Source organism: Equus caballus, chromosome 2 (genome assembly GCF_041296265.1).
Source record: "Equus caballus isolate H_3958 breed thoroughbred chromosome 2, TB-T2T, whole genome shotgun sequence".
NCBI classification, from domain to species: domain Eukaryota; kingdom Metazoa; phylum Chordata; class Mammalia; order Perissodactyla; family Equidae; genus Equus; species Equus caballus.
The window spans coordinates 88,971,025-88,991,727 of NC_091685.1; the positions used below are offsets into that span (position 1 = coordinate 88,971,025).

Sequence of the window (20,703 nt, forward strand, 5' to 3'; positions counted from 1 at the left end):
CATTTAAAATTAAAGATCAAATATTCTCATCCTGGAATGTGTCACCTCTCCTCCCTCACCCCCAACCCCCAGTATGATAAACTATAGGATTTCTTTGCGCATGTGGGTTTAATAGGCTTTTTTTCTTCCTCTATTCTCACAGCCAGCAATACAGGAATGCACAGGAGGCAAATTACTGACCTTTTAGACCAAAGCATTCAAGTCCATTCCCAGTGCTTTGTCATCACTTCAGACAACCGCTATATTCTCGTCTGCGGCTTCTGGGATAAGAGTTTCCGAGTGTATTCTACAGACACAGGTAACTTACTTTCTTCATCAGTGAACTAGTGTTTACTTCAATAGCACTGAGAGTCTTAGAATGCTTTCTCATCTTCTTCCTTCCCAAAATTACAGAATTCTAAAATTCGTAAAATAAGGAAAAGACAATTTTCCTCTTTAAAGTAATAATCTACTATATAGTCCACTAGTAAGTTAACTTCAGCATGTTTTTAGGAGGGAGTTTTTATATTAGGTTTGTCTCCCAAGCTTTGTGCTTACAGAATGAATGATTCATTTTCCGAGCATTTCCTGGTATGTAAATACCATATGCACGTGTATGTGCATGATCTTATGGCACATGTACATACATTTGGGTGTATTTTCTCACTTTTGTATTATTTAAAGGGCTTTTTCCTTACTAGAAATTCTCATTAAGTAAATTTCTTCGGAGTAGATATCTTGCCTCCACCCAGTTCTGCTTATAATCTTGCTGAAAGCTACAGTCATGAAGAAAAGTAGCTGACGACTGATTTTATGTGTGACAGGAGTTCTTGTTAAAAGATAAAAGTTTAAGTCTATATATTCATTTGCATGCATCTCTCTAAAGGACAAATCAAACTCAACTCAGTATTATTACAGGAGATCCAATCCAGTAAGTGTTTATAAATTTTTGCATGTAAGAAATTGAGAGACATTGAAAAACTTAATGAAGTCTAAAGTATTTTAGAAACTGTTAGAGGATGAAATAAACTTAGTAAATGTGTAGTTAAATATTTAAAATAATTAAAATTAGATATTAATGCATTGGACCTTGATAGATACTGTGGAATGAGATATTTCAACTAAAACAAGGATCTACAAATATCTTGATTAAATGTTGTGGGAATAAGAAATTCTTTTTAATTGAAGTTTCTAGTTAATTGTTTTATAGTAAATCTTCTTTGTCTTGTTAATGATCTTTCTAAAATGTGTGAGTCCATGCTCCTGCCTTACTCAGTATACTGTGTTGAAAAATTAATTCCTAGGTATTCAAAGAGTTTGTCCTGGGTATACTTTGATGATCATATTGTAACATAGCTATGAGAGAATAGGGAAAAATAGTTGAATATGTACTGTTCATAGAATAAACCCTAGAAGTTATTTTTAGGCATGATCTCATTTTATTTTTGTTTTATGGAATTAATGATCTAGTTTTCTTATAAATTTGCATCTTTATTCTGTAGGTCCAGAAAGAAAACATCATCATTCAAGTCTTTCTGTGTAATTGGGCTTTTACTTAGATGTTTAGGTCTATGAGGCTGATTACTGTAGAATGTAAAACTCCTCTAGAATTCTTTAAAAATGCAATGGGGATCTATAAGTTTCCCTAAAATATATTTATTATTATAATGAATTTTCTCTGAATCAGATTTAAATTTTAACCTTTTCTTTCACTGTGATGGTAATGACAGCCTTAGCATTATTTTACCACAAATTGTGCTTCCTTTTTGTGTAAGCTGTGAAGTTAAAATTATTACATCAACTCACAAGATTTTCTTAAACATTCTTTTGGATTGTATGTTGTTTTCTTACACATTTTAAAAAATTATTTTTAAATTCACATGCAGTAAAACTCATTATTTTTGGTTTCTAACTCTGTTAGTTTGGGCATTGTAGACAGTTGCGTAACCCCCACCACAATGAAGACGCAGAGCAGCTCTGTCACCCTGAAAAGTCCCTGTGCTGCCCCTTTGTAGTCCACTTCTCCCCCACCTCTAACTCTTTCACCCACATTTTCCTCATCTCTATTATTTTGTTTTTTCCAGAATGTCTTAAAGCGAAATCATATATGATGTCAATCTTTGGTTTTGACATTTGAGGTTTCTTGAGTTCATTGACATTCCATAACATTTTAAAAAGGCATTCAATATTAATATTTGTAAAGTAAAGCTAACCTCACTTTATATAATGCTAATAATTAAAATAATTCTTATATTCACACAGTTCTTTAGAATTTACTAAACTCTTTCACATACATGTTATTGTTTCAGCTTCACAGTAATTCTGTCAGACAGAACAGATGTCCTTATCCCCATTTTTCAGAAGATGAAACTGAGGTTTAGAAAGGTTAAGTAACTTGTTGAAATTTGTGTAGGTAATGGTGATAGAACTAGATGTTGGAGCCAACTCTTCTGACTTCAAATGTGTAGCATTCTTTGTGCTTATGCCATGTCATCTCATACAGGTGTTATGATCAATCTGTCAATTATCAGTTAATTTTGAAAACACTATAATTTACAATACTAAGTTCCTACTACGTCTGCCATGTTACTTTAGACTTAATGAACTTGATAATATTCCTTTTTCTCTTTCCACTTTACTGTCTTTTAAAATGTGTGTGCCTATGTATGTAAAACATTTTCATAATAAGTAGCCTTACGTTAAACTTCATTTCGGTGGGACTGACTTAGCTTGTACATTAAAAATATTTACACTTGCCAGAAAAGTTGTGAAAAAAAATCTCAAATGATAGTCCGAGTATCTTTCTTAATATCTTACATACAAACAAACTCTCATGCTAGTTTTATTTAAAAGAACTTCATTAGGGTAAATATGTGTTTGTGTTTTTATGACAATAAGAATATTAAATATTTTCTCTTAAGTTTGGCAGAGAAGCAAGGGAAAAATTGTATGATCAATAATATATAATGGCAAAGCTATCACAAGTGTTGAATTCAATTATATTTTAGCACATAAGCCAAAAAAAATCCTTCTCTTATTAGATTTGGGGTGGGCGGGGGGAGAAACATGGTTGTAACAGGAAATTCTTTAAACATAAATCATGTTTTCGGGACACAACCAGAACAGCAGAGGCAACAATAAAACCTTCCTTCGGCAGTGGGAATTATTTTCAGGCCGCATTTTAGATCAGTGGAGCAGAGTCCTGAGCTTGAATTTTTTTTTATTTGTAGCACAGCTGTCAAATAAAACATTAACTAGAAAATTTACTCTGTCAAAAAAGGGATATTCTAGTGCTTGTGGTAATATTTGATATTAGTGTGTGGAGAGGTGGACTGGTATTAAAGGAAACAAAAAATAAAGGTTGAGGAACACTTATGAGATTATCAGAAAATAATTTACCAAAAAGAGAGCAGGAGGAGTGAACCTCAACCTCATAGCAATAACAAATATTGCTGAGGAAGGATGCCAGAACAGGAAAAAGTAAACTTGAAAAAATAACATTTTCCATGATGAGGGATGGTAATTAGTCTTTGGGTGGTGAACACGATGTAGTCTACACAGAAATTGAAATATAATGATGTACACCTGAAATTTATATATAAACCAGTGTTAGCTCTATTTAAAAGGAATAACATTTTCCAGAGTTAAGCCCAAGTATAAACTGTAGAGAATAAAGTTAATTTATATTAAAATATGAAACCCTTTAGATGGAAATAGTTAAACGTCACTCCCTGATTTTGATCTTCCCTGATGCCCAGTCTAAATTTGTTCTTTCTTATTATTCTCGCTGATTCTACCTTGTTCTTTCCTTTTATAATACTTATCGCTATTCATAATTATATGTCTGTTTGTGTTTGTTTAATGTCTGTCTGCCCCACTAGACAGTAAATACTCCGTGGGCAGGGACCATGTCTATTTACATGTCTACTTACCACTAAATACATGTGAGAAGGCTTAATACTCGGCACATAGTAGGTGCTTAGTAAATGTTTGTTGAATGAAAAATAATTGTGATAACTTTTAGGGCAAAAATTAAAATACTAGGAAATTTTAGTTAAAAAAGAAACCAGCTGCTCTTTTGTAAGCCTCTTGGTGCACAGGAGCACTTGGGTTTCCTCTGCGCCATATACCTCAAGTACCTACCTAGTTGTAGGGATTTCGCTCATCCTCACTCTTACAACCCTCTGAGGTGACGCATATCAAATCTTAAATAAACCTATTCTGATAACCTGTTTACATCACTCCTGTAGTTTCCATGCTCTCAGCATTTAGGTATAGGCTGAGGCAGAAGTCACTGTACATATTCTGGGATCAAAAATATAATCACAATATGGTGGGTTCAGTTTCTTTCAGTAGTTAAAACTCACTAATTTAACCTTCAGTTTTATAATTAGTAATAAGAGTGCATTCAGCTAACTAACTTTTGTCTTATCATTAGGAAAGCTGGCCCCTAATTTGACCCCATCCATTTTACCACTAAACCACTCCACTTTGTTCTTCATATTAATTGGAAATGATGTGAAAATTATTACACTTTTTTATATTTAGTTTTCTCTTTTCCATTTTTTATTCTGAAATGTCTTGAATTCTTCTTATGATATTCTTTATTGATAAAAGCTGATTTTTTAAATGAAATGTTTTTATGTCAATTTAAAAGGTTAAAGATTCAGACATGAACATTTTTAACATTTACCAGTTAAAACTACCTGCTTTAACTAAAGTTTTTATTCACAGGAGAAAAAACATACTTTATTAATTTTGCAATTTGAGATTGAAATGAATCTGATTTTAAAGTTACTAGTAGTAGGCTAAGTGCAAGAGTGGAAACACTGTGTTTGACTTTCCATCTGATTTGGATAGAGTATGTTTCAGTATTTTGTTTCTAAATTCTCTGCCTTTATAATAAGCTTCAGGTTTATTAAAGTCAAGAATTTAAAAAGTTTCACGTAAATACTTTTTTAGTTATATTTATTATCTTGAAAAGTTAAATATACTTAGATGCCAATACTTAATTGAGACCTTAAGCTTTTGAATAGGTTATGGTGTGTTCCAAGTTAAACACATACACTTTTTAGGCATATTAATTTTTTTTCAGCCTAGTGGTCTTTTTTCTTGAACATTTGAATTATATTTTTTTATGACCCCACTGAAACACTTACTAAAAAAATCATGCTGAATATTAAGGGTAGACATTCTGTGACATTCATTAGATCAGTAGAGATTCTGTAGACGCTTCAAAGGAAAATGTTAGCTAGAAACTACAGGGATGGGATGGAAGGGCTGGTACAGATATTTAATTCTTTAGATAAATTTGTGTGAATTATAAACACCACATCTGATTAAACAAAGAATTCTAAAAGATGGGAGCTTAATTTTTTCTCTGATACCATTATGTGAATAATTCACCTGTGTGAAGCCCTAGATATATAGTCAGTTTACTGGGTTCCTCTCCCCTATCCCCAGTTATTACTGTTAGATAAACTGCTGTCATCTTAATTTCATCACCCCCCACCAAGGAATTTTCATCATTCAGACAATTAAAACAAGAAAAGTATAACCTGACTCAAATTGCAATCACAATATATCGGTCCTTTTATCAGAACTTAGTTCATGTAATCCCAATTTAAAAAACAGCAGCTCTCCAAAGTGACTTATATTGTCCTTGTATAGATCACTTTACAAAAGAAGATGAAATACACTAAATCTTAATTCAGAGATGGGTTTGTGTTAGTGAAATCTGAATTATAGAGTACTTAACAGAAAGGCAACTAAGTTTTATTTTGAATCAGATAGAGTAACTTAAGAAATTGTTGAAATGATTCCAAATAAGGGTTCTCCTGGGCCTGCTTTAATCAGTAGACATGAATCATTTGTAATTTATAGTAGCCATGTATAATGACACAGTGTCATGGTCCTCAAACATTATTAGTTGAAATAGTTTTAAGTTATGTCTTTCAAAAATGTTATTATCACTGCTCAGTTGATTTTTTTGTTTTTGATATTCAAAGAAAACTTTTAGATTGGACTAGATCAAATTTTATTATAAAATCTGAATTATCAGAATCAGTTAATACGGGTTTATTATAAGTTAACTGGTCACTGGAAATTTAAAAAAAATTTTAGTAGCAATTTTTTAAAAAACTGTTTTGCATTTCAGGAAAATTGATCCAAGTGGTGTTTGGCCATTGGGATGTCGTCACTTGCCTCACTCGGTCTGAGTCATATATTGGGGGAAATTGCTACATTCTCTCAGGGTCACGTGATGCAACCCTTCTGCTCTGGTACTGGAATGGAAAAAGCAGTGGGATTGGAGATAACCCAGGCAGTAAGTACAATTTATTTTATAAGTAAACTTTTGCAAGTGATATATAATAACATTTTGCAGAGAGGTGAAAGTGAAACTGAAATTATCAAGCAGTTTTAATTTCTTAGTTGTAATTTAAGAAAGGTCTAGATAGCCTCGTTATTAACATTTTGTGACAATTGATAATTCAAATCTAAGCATGAAATCTCATTTTTCATGTTATAAGTTATACTTATGATCTGAAAATGCTAGTTCTTCATTGGAAATGGCTGTCACCAAATAAAATAGAGGTGTTTCATTCTCAAACAATAAGATATAACATAAAAGAGCAATCACATATTATCTTGTTTATTGAATTCATATTTTAAAGGAGCAAAAGAAAAATTAATTTCATGGAAACAAATCAGTCTTTGTAAAAAAAAATATGCTTTCATTTACATATTAAAAGATAAAACAGGTCATACATGGCCAACATGGAATATTCAAATTGACTCTTGGTTTTTCAGATGGGAAATGAAAATGTTCACCAACAGCCTTAAACATCTTTATGAAACTATGCTGAAGGCACTAAAACAAAAAATGTGTAACCATTTAAAATTGTAATTCACAGAAGGCAAAAAAGGAAGCAGCTACCATTAAAACCAATCGCACACAGCTGCAGAAAAGAAATGGCTTTAGAAAAACACATTAAGAAGTAGGAAAAAACAATTAAAGGGACCACCTGAAAAATGAGAATTTAATTAAAATGATTATGACAACTCTGAAGAGTTCTTGCAAGAATAACTTTAGATTTTTACTTCATAAGTTAGAGCATTTTAACTGCTCTTAAATATTTACAGTTTCTTAATTTAAAGCAAGTTGCAGTGTATTTGGTTAAGGAAGGATCATGTTGTTCCTAATTACTTTACCTGAATACTGTGGTACGTACTTCTGTCACTCTGCCCCAAATTATGCAACAATCTGAATATGTTTAAGGCCCTCATATTTTGGATTGACTTCTTAAAGCTGTGCTTATTAAATGTATAATATTTGTGTGAAAGTGAAACCTTTTTAAAAAAATTTAGTCAAAAGCTAGCACAATTTTAAAAGAAGTATATGCAAAATATTTTATCAAAGCTGTTTCTGCTTTGTATGTATTTTGTTTGGTTTGGTGGGTAAACACAATTTTTATTCAGTGAACCTCTAATATATATTTCTTATTTTAATCAAAACAGGGATAATTCCCTACACAAATAGAATATGAAAAATAACTTTAAGGCTGTGATGCTATGGATAATAGTCTTTGCAATCAGAACAAACTTTAGTGTGTGTGTGTCTATATGGGGGAGGGTGGTGTGTACCTGTGTGTATTTCACACATTTACACAGATATCTCCATTTTTATATACAATTACAATAAAACTTTAAAATGCATAAATTTCAGGGATTTTGTTTTTCACATTCTTTTGAAAAGACTCCATGTTCGTTTCATTATGGACCATTACATTCTGTTCCTTCTTCCTTTCTGGCTTTTTAGGATAAGTGACTGCTTTCAATTTCTTTTTTCCCTGTTTCTGTAAATTCAGTTATTGAGATTCATTAAATTATCAAAGACAAACCCAGATATGACATAGATAATAAATATACCATTTTTTTGTTATTTATCTGAAAGTATTTAGGAATAACCTCTGCCTTAAAACAGTGTAAGATGTTTCATGCACATATAGCAATCAAAATGCAAGAAAAAAATTTTTGTTTTTTTTTAACTTATTTGACCTAATCATGTTCTATATGTCATTACCATATATATGTGTATTCTGAGAAGTAGCTAAAGGCTTATTAGCTATACTTGTATGTAATTGTTACATTTCAGAAATTTTAAGTGTATTTAAAACTAGAAATATTCAGCTTTTCCAGAAGGGAGAAATATATTTATATATATTTAAATACCTTGTAAATCACCCTAGAGATGGTTTTTACATGCATGTCCTCTAAAAAAATGAATCAAGTAGGACTGACCAAATCCTGGAGTTTGGGGTAAAACAAATCTAAGTTCTAAGCTTTGCTGGGTCCTTCCGTCTTGTCTGTAAAATGAAAGCAACAATAGTAACTGCCTTAAGGTGTTATCAGAAGCACAGGATGCTTAGAGCAAATAAATCACCACACAAACACCATCTTGTTGGCATTAGAGTATATATTATAATGTTATATTTTTCATAAAGCACTTCATCTGTACCCTCTCATTGTCTGCAGTATGTTGGACATTAACTCCCAGTATGCTGGGATGAAAAGAAAAAAATAAAATAATAACATAACAGCACATCTAACAAAAATTTTAGAAAATTGTAATGTATTTTGACTAAATTAAATTACCTTTCTCAAAGTGAAACTCATCCTTTCTGGCCCTTTTATAATGTCTGATATCCCAATTTAATTTTGCTTTAGCTTTAAAGGATGAATCTGGGAGAAAGACAAATAGGTACTTTTTCATATAATGAGAATTTCTACACATTAGAATAGAAAAATGAACAAGCCAGTCTATGCTTTTCAAAAGAAAATGACAAACAAAAACAAAGACATTTTTACCGCTTGTGAACTGTTTTAAACGTTCGTGCAACCTCGTTCGGATTTTATAAGCCTCTGGCTCTTTGATGGCTCCACGATGCAGCCGCTGAAGTCAGCTTTTCAGATGAGGAATTTTAGGTTATGCGTATTCCTAACATTGTATCTCTTGAACGCAATATAAGTGACCTTTAAGAAATGGTCAGGCTTTTATATATATATATTCAATGTGGTTTAAAAATGCGCACAATGCCTCAACTTACATTTTTGAATTTGGACTTAAATAGGTTAATTAAAGAAAACTAGGCTGTAGCTTTTTCTGCATTTTATAGGTCTCATTCAAATATTTAGTTTTTTTACTTCAAAAATCATGCAAATAAGCTAGTAATTTTGCTTGCTAGAGTGATAAGCCTTACACCATTTTCTACAAATCTAACATTAGTACTATTTGTAAAATTGATAGCTGTATTACTGTTTCTTTAAAAACCGTATTATCCAGTATTAAAATATGCATCACTTGGGCAAAATCAGGCTAATGCAAACTGGGTAAAATCTGCATATAATATAACTTGGGGCTTTTAAAAGGATGCACGTTTTATGAAATCTGCCTACATTACGTGGCAAAAGCCTCATTTTCCTGTGTAACAGATAGTTTTTCATCTTTGACTCTATTGTCTTGAGATAGTTATCTCCCGTGGAATGCAATTTTCTTAATGAGAAGAAAAATTGAGGTAGGATTCCATTTAGTTGTGGATTTTTTTTTATAAATTAACCAAGAACATTTCAACGAGAACTGTTTTCTCCATGGAGGTCTCTCTCTCTCTGCCCTGGTACTCTTTGTGTTTTAGGACCGAATCTTGTCCACCAAAATGCTTTTCCTGAAATACTCATTTTCCTTCAGAATAATACTACCCAGGCTGTACATTTCCAAATTTGGGAGAAAATGTTCCCCAATGCATTTAATTGACATTTAAATACTTTAAACTTTGAAATGATCTCATAAGCAAGATGAAAATTTACAGAATAGTTTTCATACTGTATTAAAATTAAATGCTTATGAAGCATTTAAATGTAAATGCTTATTAAATATTTTTGGGTATCTGGGTAATATTTTTAAAGCCACAGTTGATTAGCTTTAGAAGCAAATGGTTGCTGACGGTGAGACTGTTGCATAGATTTGTGTGTGTAGTATTTCAGTAAAGTAGTTTTCCATTCTCACATTCTGTTTTTGATTTGATGGAAAGGTGGCATTTTTTTTTCTTCTTTGCAATGAGACATGCTAATCTATGTCAGCTTTCTCCTCTATGGGAATGGCGTCTACTGAAAAAAAAAAAACAACTATTTAAGTTTTTTTATAACAAGATTCTGTTCTTTAAGAATATTTCAGCGCCGTTAATTAGAAAGAAGGTTTTATTAACCATAAGGCTAGCACTAACAGACCACAGAGCTGTTTTTTAAAGTACTGTATGCCATAGCTGCCCTGCTTTTTCTCTGTCTAAAACTTCATTTTGTTATACTCTCATCAATCATTTAAGTCATTACCGTAAATCCTACTGTTGTTAATTTTACTAGTATCACCCTAATGAGACATTCCTGCTATAATTAAAAATGAATTCTAACTTTGAGGCATTCTAAATTTTTTTTTAATGAATTTAGAATGATCTTGCCATATGACCATAAATACCACTGATATACGTAGACTACTCATCAAGTCTATAAGAAAAGTAGTATCATAACATGTCCAGGTGTGAATTATTTACTGGTTGCCTCTGTGCACATGTGTTTATGCATATGTATATTTTTGTGAACATATTTAGGAATTATGTTCTGTTTGTCATAAAGTCTAATATGTTTTACTGAAGCTACTGATAAATCCTTATTCTTTGTCTTGCCAAAATATACATGGATGTAACACAAACAGTATTACTCTCCATAAGTAGGTGTCCTAGAGCGCCATCTGCTGGATGCATCGGGAGACTTAATGTTGGTAAATTTGAAGATCTGTGCTTGATAAGACAGGTGAACTTTGTTTTTAATTGCCTGTGATGTATTATTTATGGATCACAGATGTCAAGATATGTACATTTGTGTTGAGTCATATGATTTTATAAAAGAAATCACTTTCTTCCTTCTTTTGCCCCACACTAAACTGGATTTGGAACTCTCTAGTAAATATTTTGTTTAAGGAAAAAGCAAGCAGATATATCCCTAATGAAACAAAGCATCACTATTTGTCATGAGATAAACTCATCTTATTGATTGCAGGTCTTCAGTAAGCTACATTTGGAGAAAATTGTTTTGATGACATTTTAACTCTAGGTTCTTTATGTTCACTAGATTCTGAATATGAGAGCAATGCTTGAAACAAGTAGCCTTTTTATACCTGAGATATGACTCTTGATCTAATTCTTTGTCAAGAACATGAGTTCCTGTCTGTATCTCATCCGGGGCTTTCCTTGTGGCCCTACTTTTGCTGTTCACCATCACACTAACACTAAGACTGCCCTGTATTTTTCTTTTTTTTCTTGAAGAATTCATCAAGCAGGGTTTGAAGCAATATGTTGGCAGTGTTCAAGTTCAGGTGACATTAAAACTACATCTATGAAATTCTCCAGAAGGTCCAGGATGTTTAGTGCTCCATGATGTAATGCAGGCCTTCAAGTTCCAGCAAAACAACTCTGTATTTACTGCTTGTAACTAATAGTAGATGTGGTAAAAGGAATTATATTCATATGGCAAATGAATACAACCTTAATGTTCACCATATGCAGAGTGGTGGGGTGATGTGCCAATATATCACATTTATTTACCTTGTTTAGTTGCAGAGAAAAATGACTATAGCATTCAGCCCGTAGGCTATAGCCATATAAATATGAGAACAGAAGAACTAATGATTTATGCCCTCAAATTGAAACTGAGTGTCTTCATATGTAGACTTTAATAGTGCTACACAAAAGAAAGTTGTTTAATACTTTGTGCTCAAATAGGAAACTTAATTTCAAACAATTACTAGATTTAATCTAAGAAGGTACAAATTCTCTCTAGTCAATTAAGTATCGCCCTATAGGTTCTTAAAGGAGATTTTGAATGTCTAATTTAAGAAAGACTGAATATACTCTGAAATTGCAGGCTGCTGCTTCTCCTCCTTTTTTAAACCTAAAGGCAGGTATCTTCTGCTTTTAGAATATTGCTTGAGTGTGTGTGTGTGTGTGTACATTATGGTAGAACTACTAAGGATACATTTAATTAAGACCTCCTGGAACAACCTATCAGACTGACTTTACCACCTTCCAGAAAGTTTGTTTCATTAGAGAAATTGTATGACAGCTTTGTGTGTATGTACCTCATATTGTACTTTAGATATTCCTGAGAATTTGTGAAAAGAGACCCATTTTTATATGAAATTAAGTACTTAAATGCCTCTGATGATTTCTTTTACGATTGCCCTATTTTTTAAAGAAATTTTTCTCACATTCAAATAGGTTCAGTCAGACCTCAGATTTTGGATTTGAAGTGTTTTTAGGTAGGAAACAAAATCCTTAGAATTCTTCCTGCCTCTTGTGGCTTAGGGCTTCATGACTGTGGGGCTTTTTAGCTTTTATTCTTGTAGCTTGTAACTTTCTACAGCTGAGAGATTGCTTTATTTCCTTGGGGTGAGTGGGGTCAAGATGTTTTGTTTTTTAAATTTAGATGTAACTGACATATAGCATTATATTAGTTTCAGGTGTACAACATAATGATTCGATATATGTATATATTGTGAAATGATCACCACAATATGTCTAGTTAACATCCATCACCACACATAGTCGCAAATTTGTTTTCTTGTGGTAAGAACTTTTAAGATCTACTCTCAGCAACTTTCAAATATACAATACAGTTATTATTAACTATAGTCACCATGCTGCACATTACATCCCCATGATTTATTTATTTTGTAAGTGGAAGTATGTACCTTTTGACCACCTTTACCCATTTTGCCCACTCCCTGCCTCTGACAACTGCCAATCTGTTCTCTGTATCTATGAGTTTGGGCTTTTTTTGTTTTGTTTTTCTTAGATTCCACATGTAAGTGAGGTCATACAGTATTTATCTTTCTCTGTCTGACTTATTTCACTTAGCATGATGCCCTCAAGGTCCATTTTGTCGCAAATGGCAGAATTTTCTTCTTTTTTATGGCTGAATAATATTCCATTGTATATATACCACATTTTGCTTATTCATTCATCCATCACTGGACACTTAGGTTATTTCCATGTCTTGGCCATTGTAGATCATGCTGCAGTGAACATGGGGGTGAAGATATCTTTTAGAATCAGTGTTTTCATTTCTTTTGGCTATATAGCCAGAAGTGGGATTGCTGGATCATATGGTAGTTCTATTTTTAATTTTTTGAGGAACCTCTATACTGTTTTCCATAGTGGCTACACCAATTTACATTCCCACCAACACTGCAAAAGGGTTCCCTTTTCTCCACATCCTCACCACCACTTGTTATTTCTTGCCTTTTGGTAATAAACATTCTAATAGGTGTGAGGTTTTATCAGGAGTGAGGTTTTGGTTTCTCATTGTGGTTTTGATTTGCATTTCCCTGATGGTTAAGTGATGAGTACCTTTTCATGCACCTGTTGTAGATACCTATATGTATGTAGAAGATGTACCTATATGTACATCTTCTTTGGAAAAATATGTATACAGATTCTCTGCCCATTTTTTAATCGGACTGTTATTTTCCTATTGAGTTGTATCAGTTCAAAAGTCTAATGATAGCCAGCAAAATGTTGCAATGATTATTTATAGGTAGTGGAATTTGGAGGCAGCTTTTCATTTTCTTCCTCATAACTTACTAAATTATATGAATGCTTTATTGTGAGCATGTATTTGATAATCAGAGACAATAAATTTTGGGGGCAAAAATACCTAATTATTGTAACGTACCTTCACTTCCTGCTCTAGGCTTCTAGATATTAGTAGTTGTATCAGAATTTATATGGATTGTCAGGGAAGGTTGGAAAGTCTAAGAAAAGGAGGAATGTGAGAAATCAAAGTATGATTTCTAGAAATTAAGGTGTATTTTTTTCTTGACAAGAAACAAAAATAATGAGATCCATCTCTAATTGGCATTTATGCTGCATAGGATCAGATGTTAGACTTTTTCTGAAAAGAGTGCCTGCAACAGAGGGTGAAAACATGCATTATTCTACTACTACTGCTCTTACTACTACCACTTGTGTTACTAGATGATACTTTCTGGGTACTCACTGCATGCCAGGCACCATCCTAAGCACTTTACATAGTAGCTCATTAATCCTCCTAGTAGTTCTATGTGGTAACTGTTATATCCTTCTTTTATAGATGAGGCACAGAGTGAGCTGGGTCTTGAAGCTCCTAGATCTTACTAGAACTATGAGAACTTGCCCATGGGAGGTTACATAGCTAGCAATGCTGAGCCTGGATTCAAACTCAGGCACTCTAGGCCAGAGGTGCCACTCTAAACCACTAAACAATTGTAGGTACATACTCACACAAACCCATTTTCTAATGTAGTCATAGAAGATAATTCCATTGTCATAAACTTTTATATATGTATATCATAGAGGAGAAAGGTTATAAAACAAGAACTTATAATTGATTTTTGTACCAACATTATCTTGTCTGGCATTAATAATTCTAATATTATTTACAAGAGGAAGCTACCAAAATTAACTATCAGTTGGTTGTCATGCCCTAAATGCAGCTTTGGCTTATTTTGTAGCCTATATGTTTAACCAAATTAACATTTTTTTCACCAAAGAGACCATAATGAATGGAGAGGAGAGGGAAGGGTTGGTGGAAACAGGATGAGCAGAACAAATTTCAGATAGTTTCTCTTTGCGTGATTAAAATGTAGTGTTATAATTCCCATTGAAAAATTAGGAAGTTAATGGAAAGGTTTAAGAAACATTTAACAGCCAACCTCATTTCTGCTTCAGAAAAGCCATTTCCTTTCTTGATTTACCATCATGGCAAGCCACATGAGAAAGCTTAGTATTCAAATTTCACAGTTTTTTTCCTCAATGAATGTTTTGTAGTGATTAAAATGGAACAAAAAGCATGTGCAAAACAAAGTATCCATCTTTAGGAAACGACTGGCATATATTATATAATACTTAGTTTTTTTTAATGTACATACATTTAATAATTTAATTATATATTTAGGCTCTTAAATTTATATTTTCTTTCAAAACAAGTACTGTATTGAAATGATTTTTTTTTTTAACAAAGCCAGGTTTCAGATTCTGTTTTACCTCTCTGAGAGGGCAGATGGTATTAGATTTTACTAATGGGGAAAATTATATCACTTGTCTTTATTTAAGGGTTTTATTAATTGATGTTAAATATTCATTTTGTATAAAATTCAGTTGTAATAAATAATTTGGACTTCAGTACAGCTTTTTGACCTTTCCACTTATAGACATTTATAATTATAATTAGGAGGTTTATAGTAAGGGCGACAAAACTTGATCCAGTGACCATTTAAAATCAAGTCATTTACAAATACAAGACCCTGTTTTTGTTCCCCTCCTTTTTCCCATAGTGCATTGCACATTATACCCAATAAATGTTATTAAGTGAATGAAGGAGTAAAAGAATGAATGAATAAACAAATGGGAAATGTTAACTTCTGGCCCAGGAGTCATCTAAACTAAGTATTAATTGGAAGAACTAATTTTATTTCTACAAAACTAAGAATAGGGAAATTTGAACTATACTTTATTTCTTAATAGTTGTGGAAAAAATGGTGAATGAATGAAGAGAATTTTCTCTCTGCTAATAACAACGTATTTAAACTGCTAATGAGAACTTTGCAGTACATTTTAAAGTAATTTAATTTCATAAAACTGAGAAGATGATGCCAAAAATACCAAGAACTTTATTCATTTTTAAAAATCTAACTCAAAGTTTGCCAGAAAAGCATATAAAGTCTATTTTTACCTGGATTATTAATCCCCTTTGCCTTAATGGAAACAGATCTTTTGAAATATTTTTCTCATTGGAGATTTATGAGCAGAGTACTCAAGAAATTACTGTTTCTTCTTCTCTTCTTTCAGGTATAACTTTAAGTGGCTCAGAGTCCATTTGATGGAGAAATACACTTAGTGTTATGAGGGCACCGGAGAACCACATTTAATAAAAACATTTGTTATTTTGCCTAATGGTGTAAAACATTTCACCTAATATTTTAAAACATAGGTCCAATATAAATGTTAAATGGGTATTATGGAGATCTTGTGTTGCTGAAATGCAAGGTGGGTTGTTATAATAGTGTAAGTAAGTAAGAGTAAGTTAGTACTGATACTCAGTATTATGTACTGAGAAAAGCACATCTGTAAAAACTGGTGTGTCCTGGTATTTGTGGCAGGATTTGAACTGTCTTTAATCTCCTTTGACTTGTTCATCTTCCTTTAAGGCCAAGCATAAAGATGCACTGAGTATCCTTTTCAGCCTTTGGTTAGGATTTGCATCAGTAGTCATAAACCTGCTCTCCAGACAAAGACACCCTTTCCTTTGAAGTAATTGCTCAACCTTTTCAAAGCAATCCAAAAAGTCTATCCTCTTTCTCTTTTTATTTTTCTTTAAGAAGAGTTTGAAGTGTAGCCCCTTAAACTAGCAGCAAGATAAATTTTTCTCTCAGCTTTATTGAAAGCCATGACGATTTTTCAAGCAGTAAGACTTTAAAAGGTTCTTAAGGGAATCTGTCCTGCTTTATGATCTAGCTTTTGGTATATCCTACTATCTCAGAAAGCAAAAGTAAAGACTTTTTGTATCCATTAACTACTGCAAATTTTTATCAAAGAATTAACCTAATATTTTTCAGAAGACATTTTTTTCTGCTCTTTATTCAGTTTAGAGACTTCAATGAGAGATGATAATAGCTTTGGGGTCTTTGAAAAAGTAATATGTGGCCAGTATTGTCTTATTTGAGCTGATTTCCCCGCTACGCTACGTGTTAACTCTGTGGGCCGACAAGTAGTTGGGAGGGGCAGATGGAGGTGAGTGCTACAATGAGAATGAGTTACATGGTTCCTAGATTCTGTTTCTAGGCTTTCCAAATAGAAAGATACACAGATAGGTAGGAATTTTGCCTTTCCCTTCTGTGGGATGTTATCGCTTGGGCTCTGTGATCCCGGACGGTGTCTAACAGTGTAACTATAGAGAAATAAACAGAGTCCGTGAGTCACATATAAAGTCTGTGTTCTGCGTCCGAGTATCTCCTCTACCCTTAGTGATTTCATTGCAAGTGGTTCCCAGGATATCTGTTAAACTTAAACAGTTTGGACCTGTTGGATTTAAATCTCATATCATATAATCCCATCTGCTGTAGTGAAATTTTAATATTTAAAACATTTAGTTTATTGGAACTTAAAAAATCCAACAAGTATTTATTTTGAGCAGATTTTTTTATGAGAAAATGTAAAGAATTCTCTATCTGCACGTCAGATAATATAGGGAGTACAAAGTTCAGTCTTTAAACAAGACTGGAAACAGATTTTCTTAGAGGAAGTGATATGTCACCTTATATTGTTGTGTGTGGATTTTTGGAGGCCATTAATGTGCATTTCTTAAAGGTGAGGGAAGTTAAATGGCACAGTCTTTTTACTGGAAAGCCAGTGAGTCTTTGTGAAACCAGTTACCTGAGAAGAACACAATGATCCTAAGTCTGTCCTTATGCTTTTAATTTGTTGTTTTTCTTTTCCTTTACTTTCCTTTTCTTTTTTCTTTCCCCTGTATTTCCTGAACTGTCTAACCTGCTTCCTGGGTTGGGGAACCTTCTGCCAAACTTTGAAGCGAAAGTCCCAGCACTGAACAGTTCTTTATTTAAAGATCAGGCCCTAGGAAAAGAAAAATCGTTTTTCAGTTTGAAATTATGCAGTATGTGTGTATGTCTTTTGATTTGTGGTGAGAAAAATGATTGGGATAGTATGGATTATTGGAAACTAGTATTTTGCGAGTAAAGCATACTTATAAAACTCTTAGTTATGAGTTTACAAAAAAGAATGCTTATATCTTAACCCACTTTATGGAGTTAATTGTAAGGCTTCCTAAACTAACTTTATAGTCATAAAAAATTCTCAGTATTTCAACTCTTTTACATTAAAGAAATACAGTTGACAGCAATCTTCTCACTTCCTCCTCATGTCCCTGAGAAAATATTCTAAGATCCAGAAAATGAAAAGTTAGCATTCACATGCTTAAGTGATAACGTCCTCTGGGTCCACCATTATCCATCTGTCCTTTGTTTACTTTGCTTACACTTAGATTGCTTTCAGTTGCCATCAGTTTTCCTTCAAACCTTGATTTTCCACTGAGGAATTCTAAGACAGTTCAAGTTAAAACACAAATCTCTGGGGCTGGCCCCGTGGCCAAGTGGTTAAGTTCACGTGCTCGGCTTTGGTGGCCCAGGGTTTTGCTGGTTCAGATCCTGGGCACAGACATGGCACCACTCATCAGGCCATGCTGAAGCAGCGTCCCACATAGCGCGACCAGAAGGACCTACAACTAGAATATACAACTATGTACTGGGGGGCTTTGGGGAGAAGAAGAAGAGGAAAAAAAAAAGAGAAGATTGACAAGAAATGTTAGCTCAGGTACCAATCCTTAAAAGAAAAAAACCCACAAGTCTCACCCTCCCATAAAATGGTAACTTATGAAAATAAAAAGAAACAATCACACTGAAAATATATTCCTTAGATCTTAATGATTTTAATTCTTGATTTAAAAAAACATTGCCAATAGATATAATTAGACATTAATTTCTTTTTTTGTGAGGAGGATTGGCCCTGAGTTAACATCTGTTGCCAATCTTCATCTTTTTGCCTGAGGGAGATTGTTGCTGAGCTAATATCTGTGCCAATCTTCCTCTGTTTTTTGTATGTGGGATGCTGCTACAGTGTGGCATGATGAACCGTGTCTAGGTCCACGTCTGGGATTTGAACCTGCGAACCCTGGGCTGCTGAAGCAGAGCACGTGAACTTAACCACTCTGCCACCGGGCTGGCCCTAGACACTAATTTCAAAAATAACGTATGGTATTTTCATGGAATGTAGAACATCTCCGGAAAGGAGGAAACCATGAATCAGGGCTAAAATATTGGTAACTTTTTAAAACATAACATTTATTTCTAATTTTTGTAGCAAGGCTTATCTCTAACAGAAAGCTAAGTAGTTCAGATTGGCTTACATTATTTGCTTCTTTTCTTTAAAAAATTCCCGAATTTGTATACTTTTAAGAAAAAAAGTGGTTTCTGTTGTAAAATTTCTTTCTGGTTTGGAAAATGTCAAGTAGACTTTGTAATTAAGGTGGGTTTCTCTCCCTAAAGAAGTTTTTAAACTTTGAATCAAATGAAACCAAGCCCCTTGTTCCACTTATCCCCTTGCCTTTTATATGTCATTTGAAGTCTCCCTTTGTCACTTGCATGTAGGCCAATTCCAGCATCTAGCTGCATAAGGCACAGCCAGTGCGGTGCAAAATTTGACATGTTGCCCCTTTACTTAAATCTCACTCAGAAGTACCTATAGTCACCAAAGGCCATAAAGGACACTGTGGGGACACAGCTGTGCATTATGTACTCCAATAAATACATTGTAATAATTACGTGTAATAACTAGACTGCAATAGCTGCAGGCTCCAGGCAAAGTGGGGCTGGAAGGACAGAAACTAGGCCCCTGTCTTCACAGTAGAGGCCCCACACCTGTTTTTGATGTGTATTCAGTAAAACCTACTTCCCTTCCTCCCCTCCCCATCTCCCCAGAAAAACATAGGCAGGTACATATATTTAGCATAAAATTTGAGAGAACCCATTGACTTGACCCATTGTAAAAACGACTGCTTTGCAGGTTAGTTAAAGTTTTTTGACAGCCAGCATTTGCCTTTCCAATGACAGTAGCTTTCTGCTGGATTTTCCCTGACCTACCAGATCTCTCTCCTCCCAGTGGTGACTGTTCCAAAGATAGCCAAATCTGGGGTTAGGATGACAAGTTGTTCTTTTCCACGGAGTTCCACAGCTGGTGGTAGTGACCTGTTTTCTGGGCACATTTGCCTCTTAGATTACACAGTATCATTTATCAATCATACTATAAAACTAATCCAAATCAAAGAAATCTAAGAATGCTAACAAAATCCTGCTCTCTAGTCCCATCTATAAAGGCTTTTTGTGTCTTTGTCCTTAGAGACTATAAAGTAGAGGACTTCAGTCTTAAAATAGTATTCTTCAGGCTAAATATGGAATTCAGTTTATCCTTGTGGCTTGGCATGAATCAAGCCACAAATCAAGCCCATTATTGTTTTCCTTCTCTGTGCCGGGGCCATTCATGGTGTGGGTTCCTTATCAGCCAACCATAGTTTTTAGTTTGAGACAAAGACACAGGATGACTTCTACTATCCGGGAAAATGTTTTGAAGCATGGAGTGGGAAGATACTTAAGCTGGTTTGCCTAGACGTTTGCCCTAGTAGCATCATCATATTTGGAGACTCCTTCTCTGTCCCCTCTTCTTCCCCCCGTCCCCTAATTTTCAGTCACTGTCAGTAGAATTACATGTAAGAGTTTGTTTTTTTCCTTCCTCTGTTCTTTGAATGAACCATAGAGAAATATACTCTGTGAGACTTGTATATAAGGAAAATACATAAGCTTAGTAAAGATAATAAGTATTTAAGAGCAGGGCTGCTTTGAGATATTAATCCTAGTTCAGACTATCTTCATTATGACAGGGTTCTCAGTGGCCCACAGAGGGGGAGGGAGGGGAAGAGGCCACTTTTTGAAATGTGAGTTAAGCCAAAATCCCTACTTTTATAATCATCCATCCATAAATCATCTAATCAGGGGACTTGTATTTGGAAAGT

At 33.7% G+C, this 20,703-nt stretch overlaps 1 protein-coding gene across 5 annotated transcripts in view; it reads left to right on the forward strand.

The window, feature by feature from the left end:
* Positions 1-20,703, forward strand: part of LRBA (LPS responsive beige-like anchor protein) — a 709,727-nt gene that overhangs the window by 673,282 nt on the left and 15,742 nt on the right. For all 5 annotated transcript variants that reach the window (XM_070261528.1, XM_070261527.1, XM_070261529.1 and 2 more), the window contains exons 52-53: positions 143-298; positions 6,137-6,304. In XM_070261528.1, coding sequence (XP_070117629.1) covers positions 143-298; positions 6,137-6,304 — 324 coding nt within the window. The remainder of the gene's footprint in view (positions 1-142; positions 299-6,136; positions 6,305-20,703) is intronic.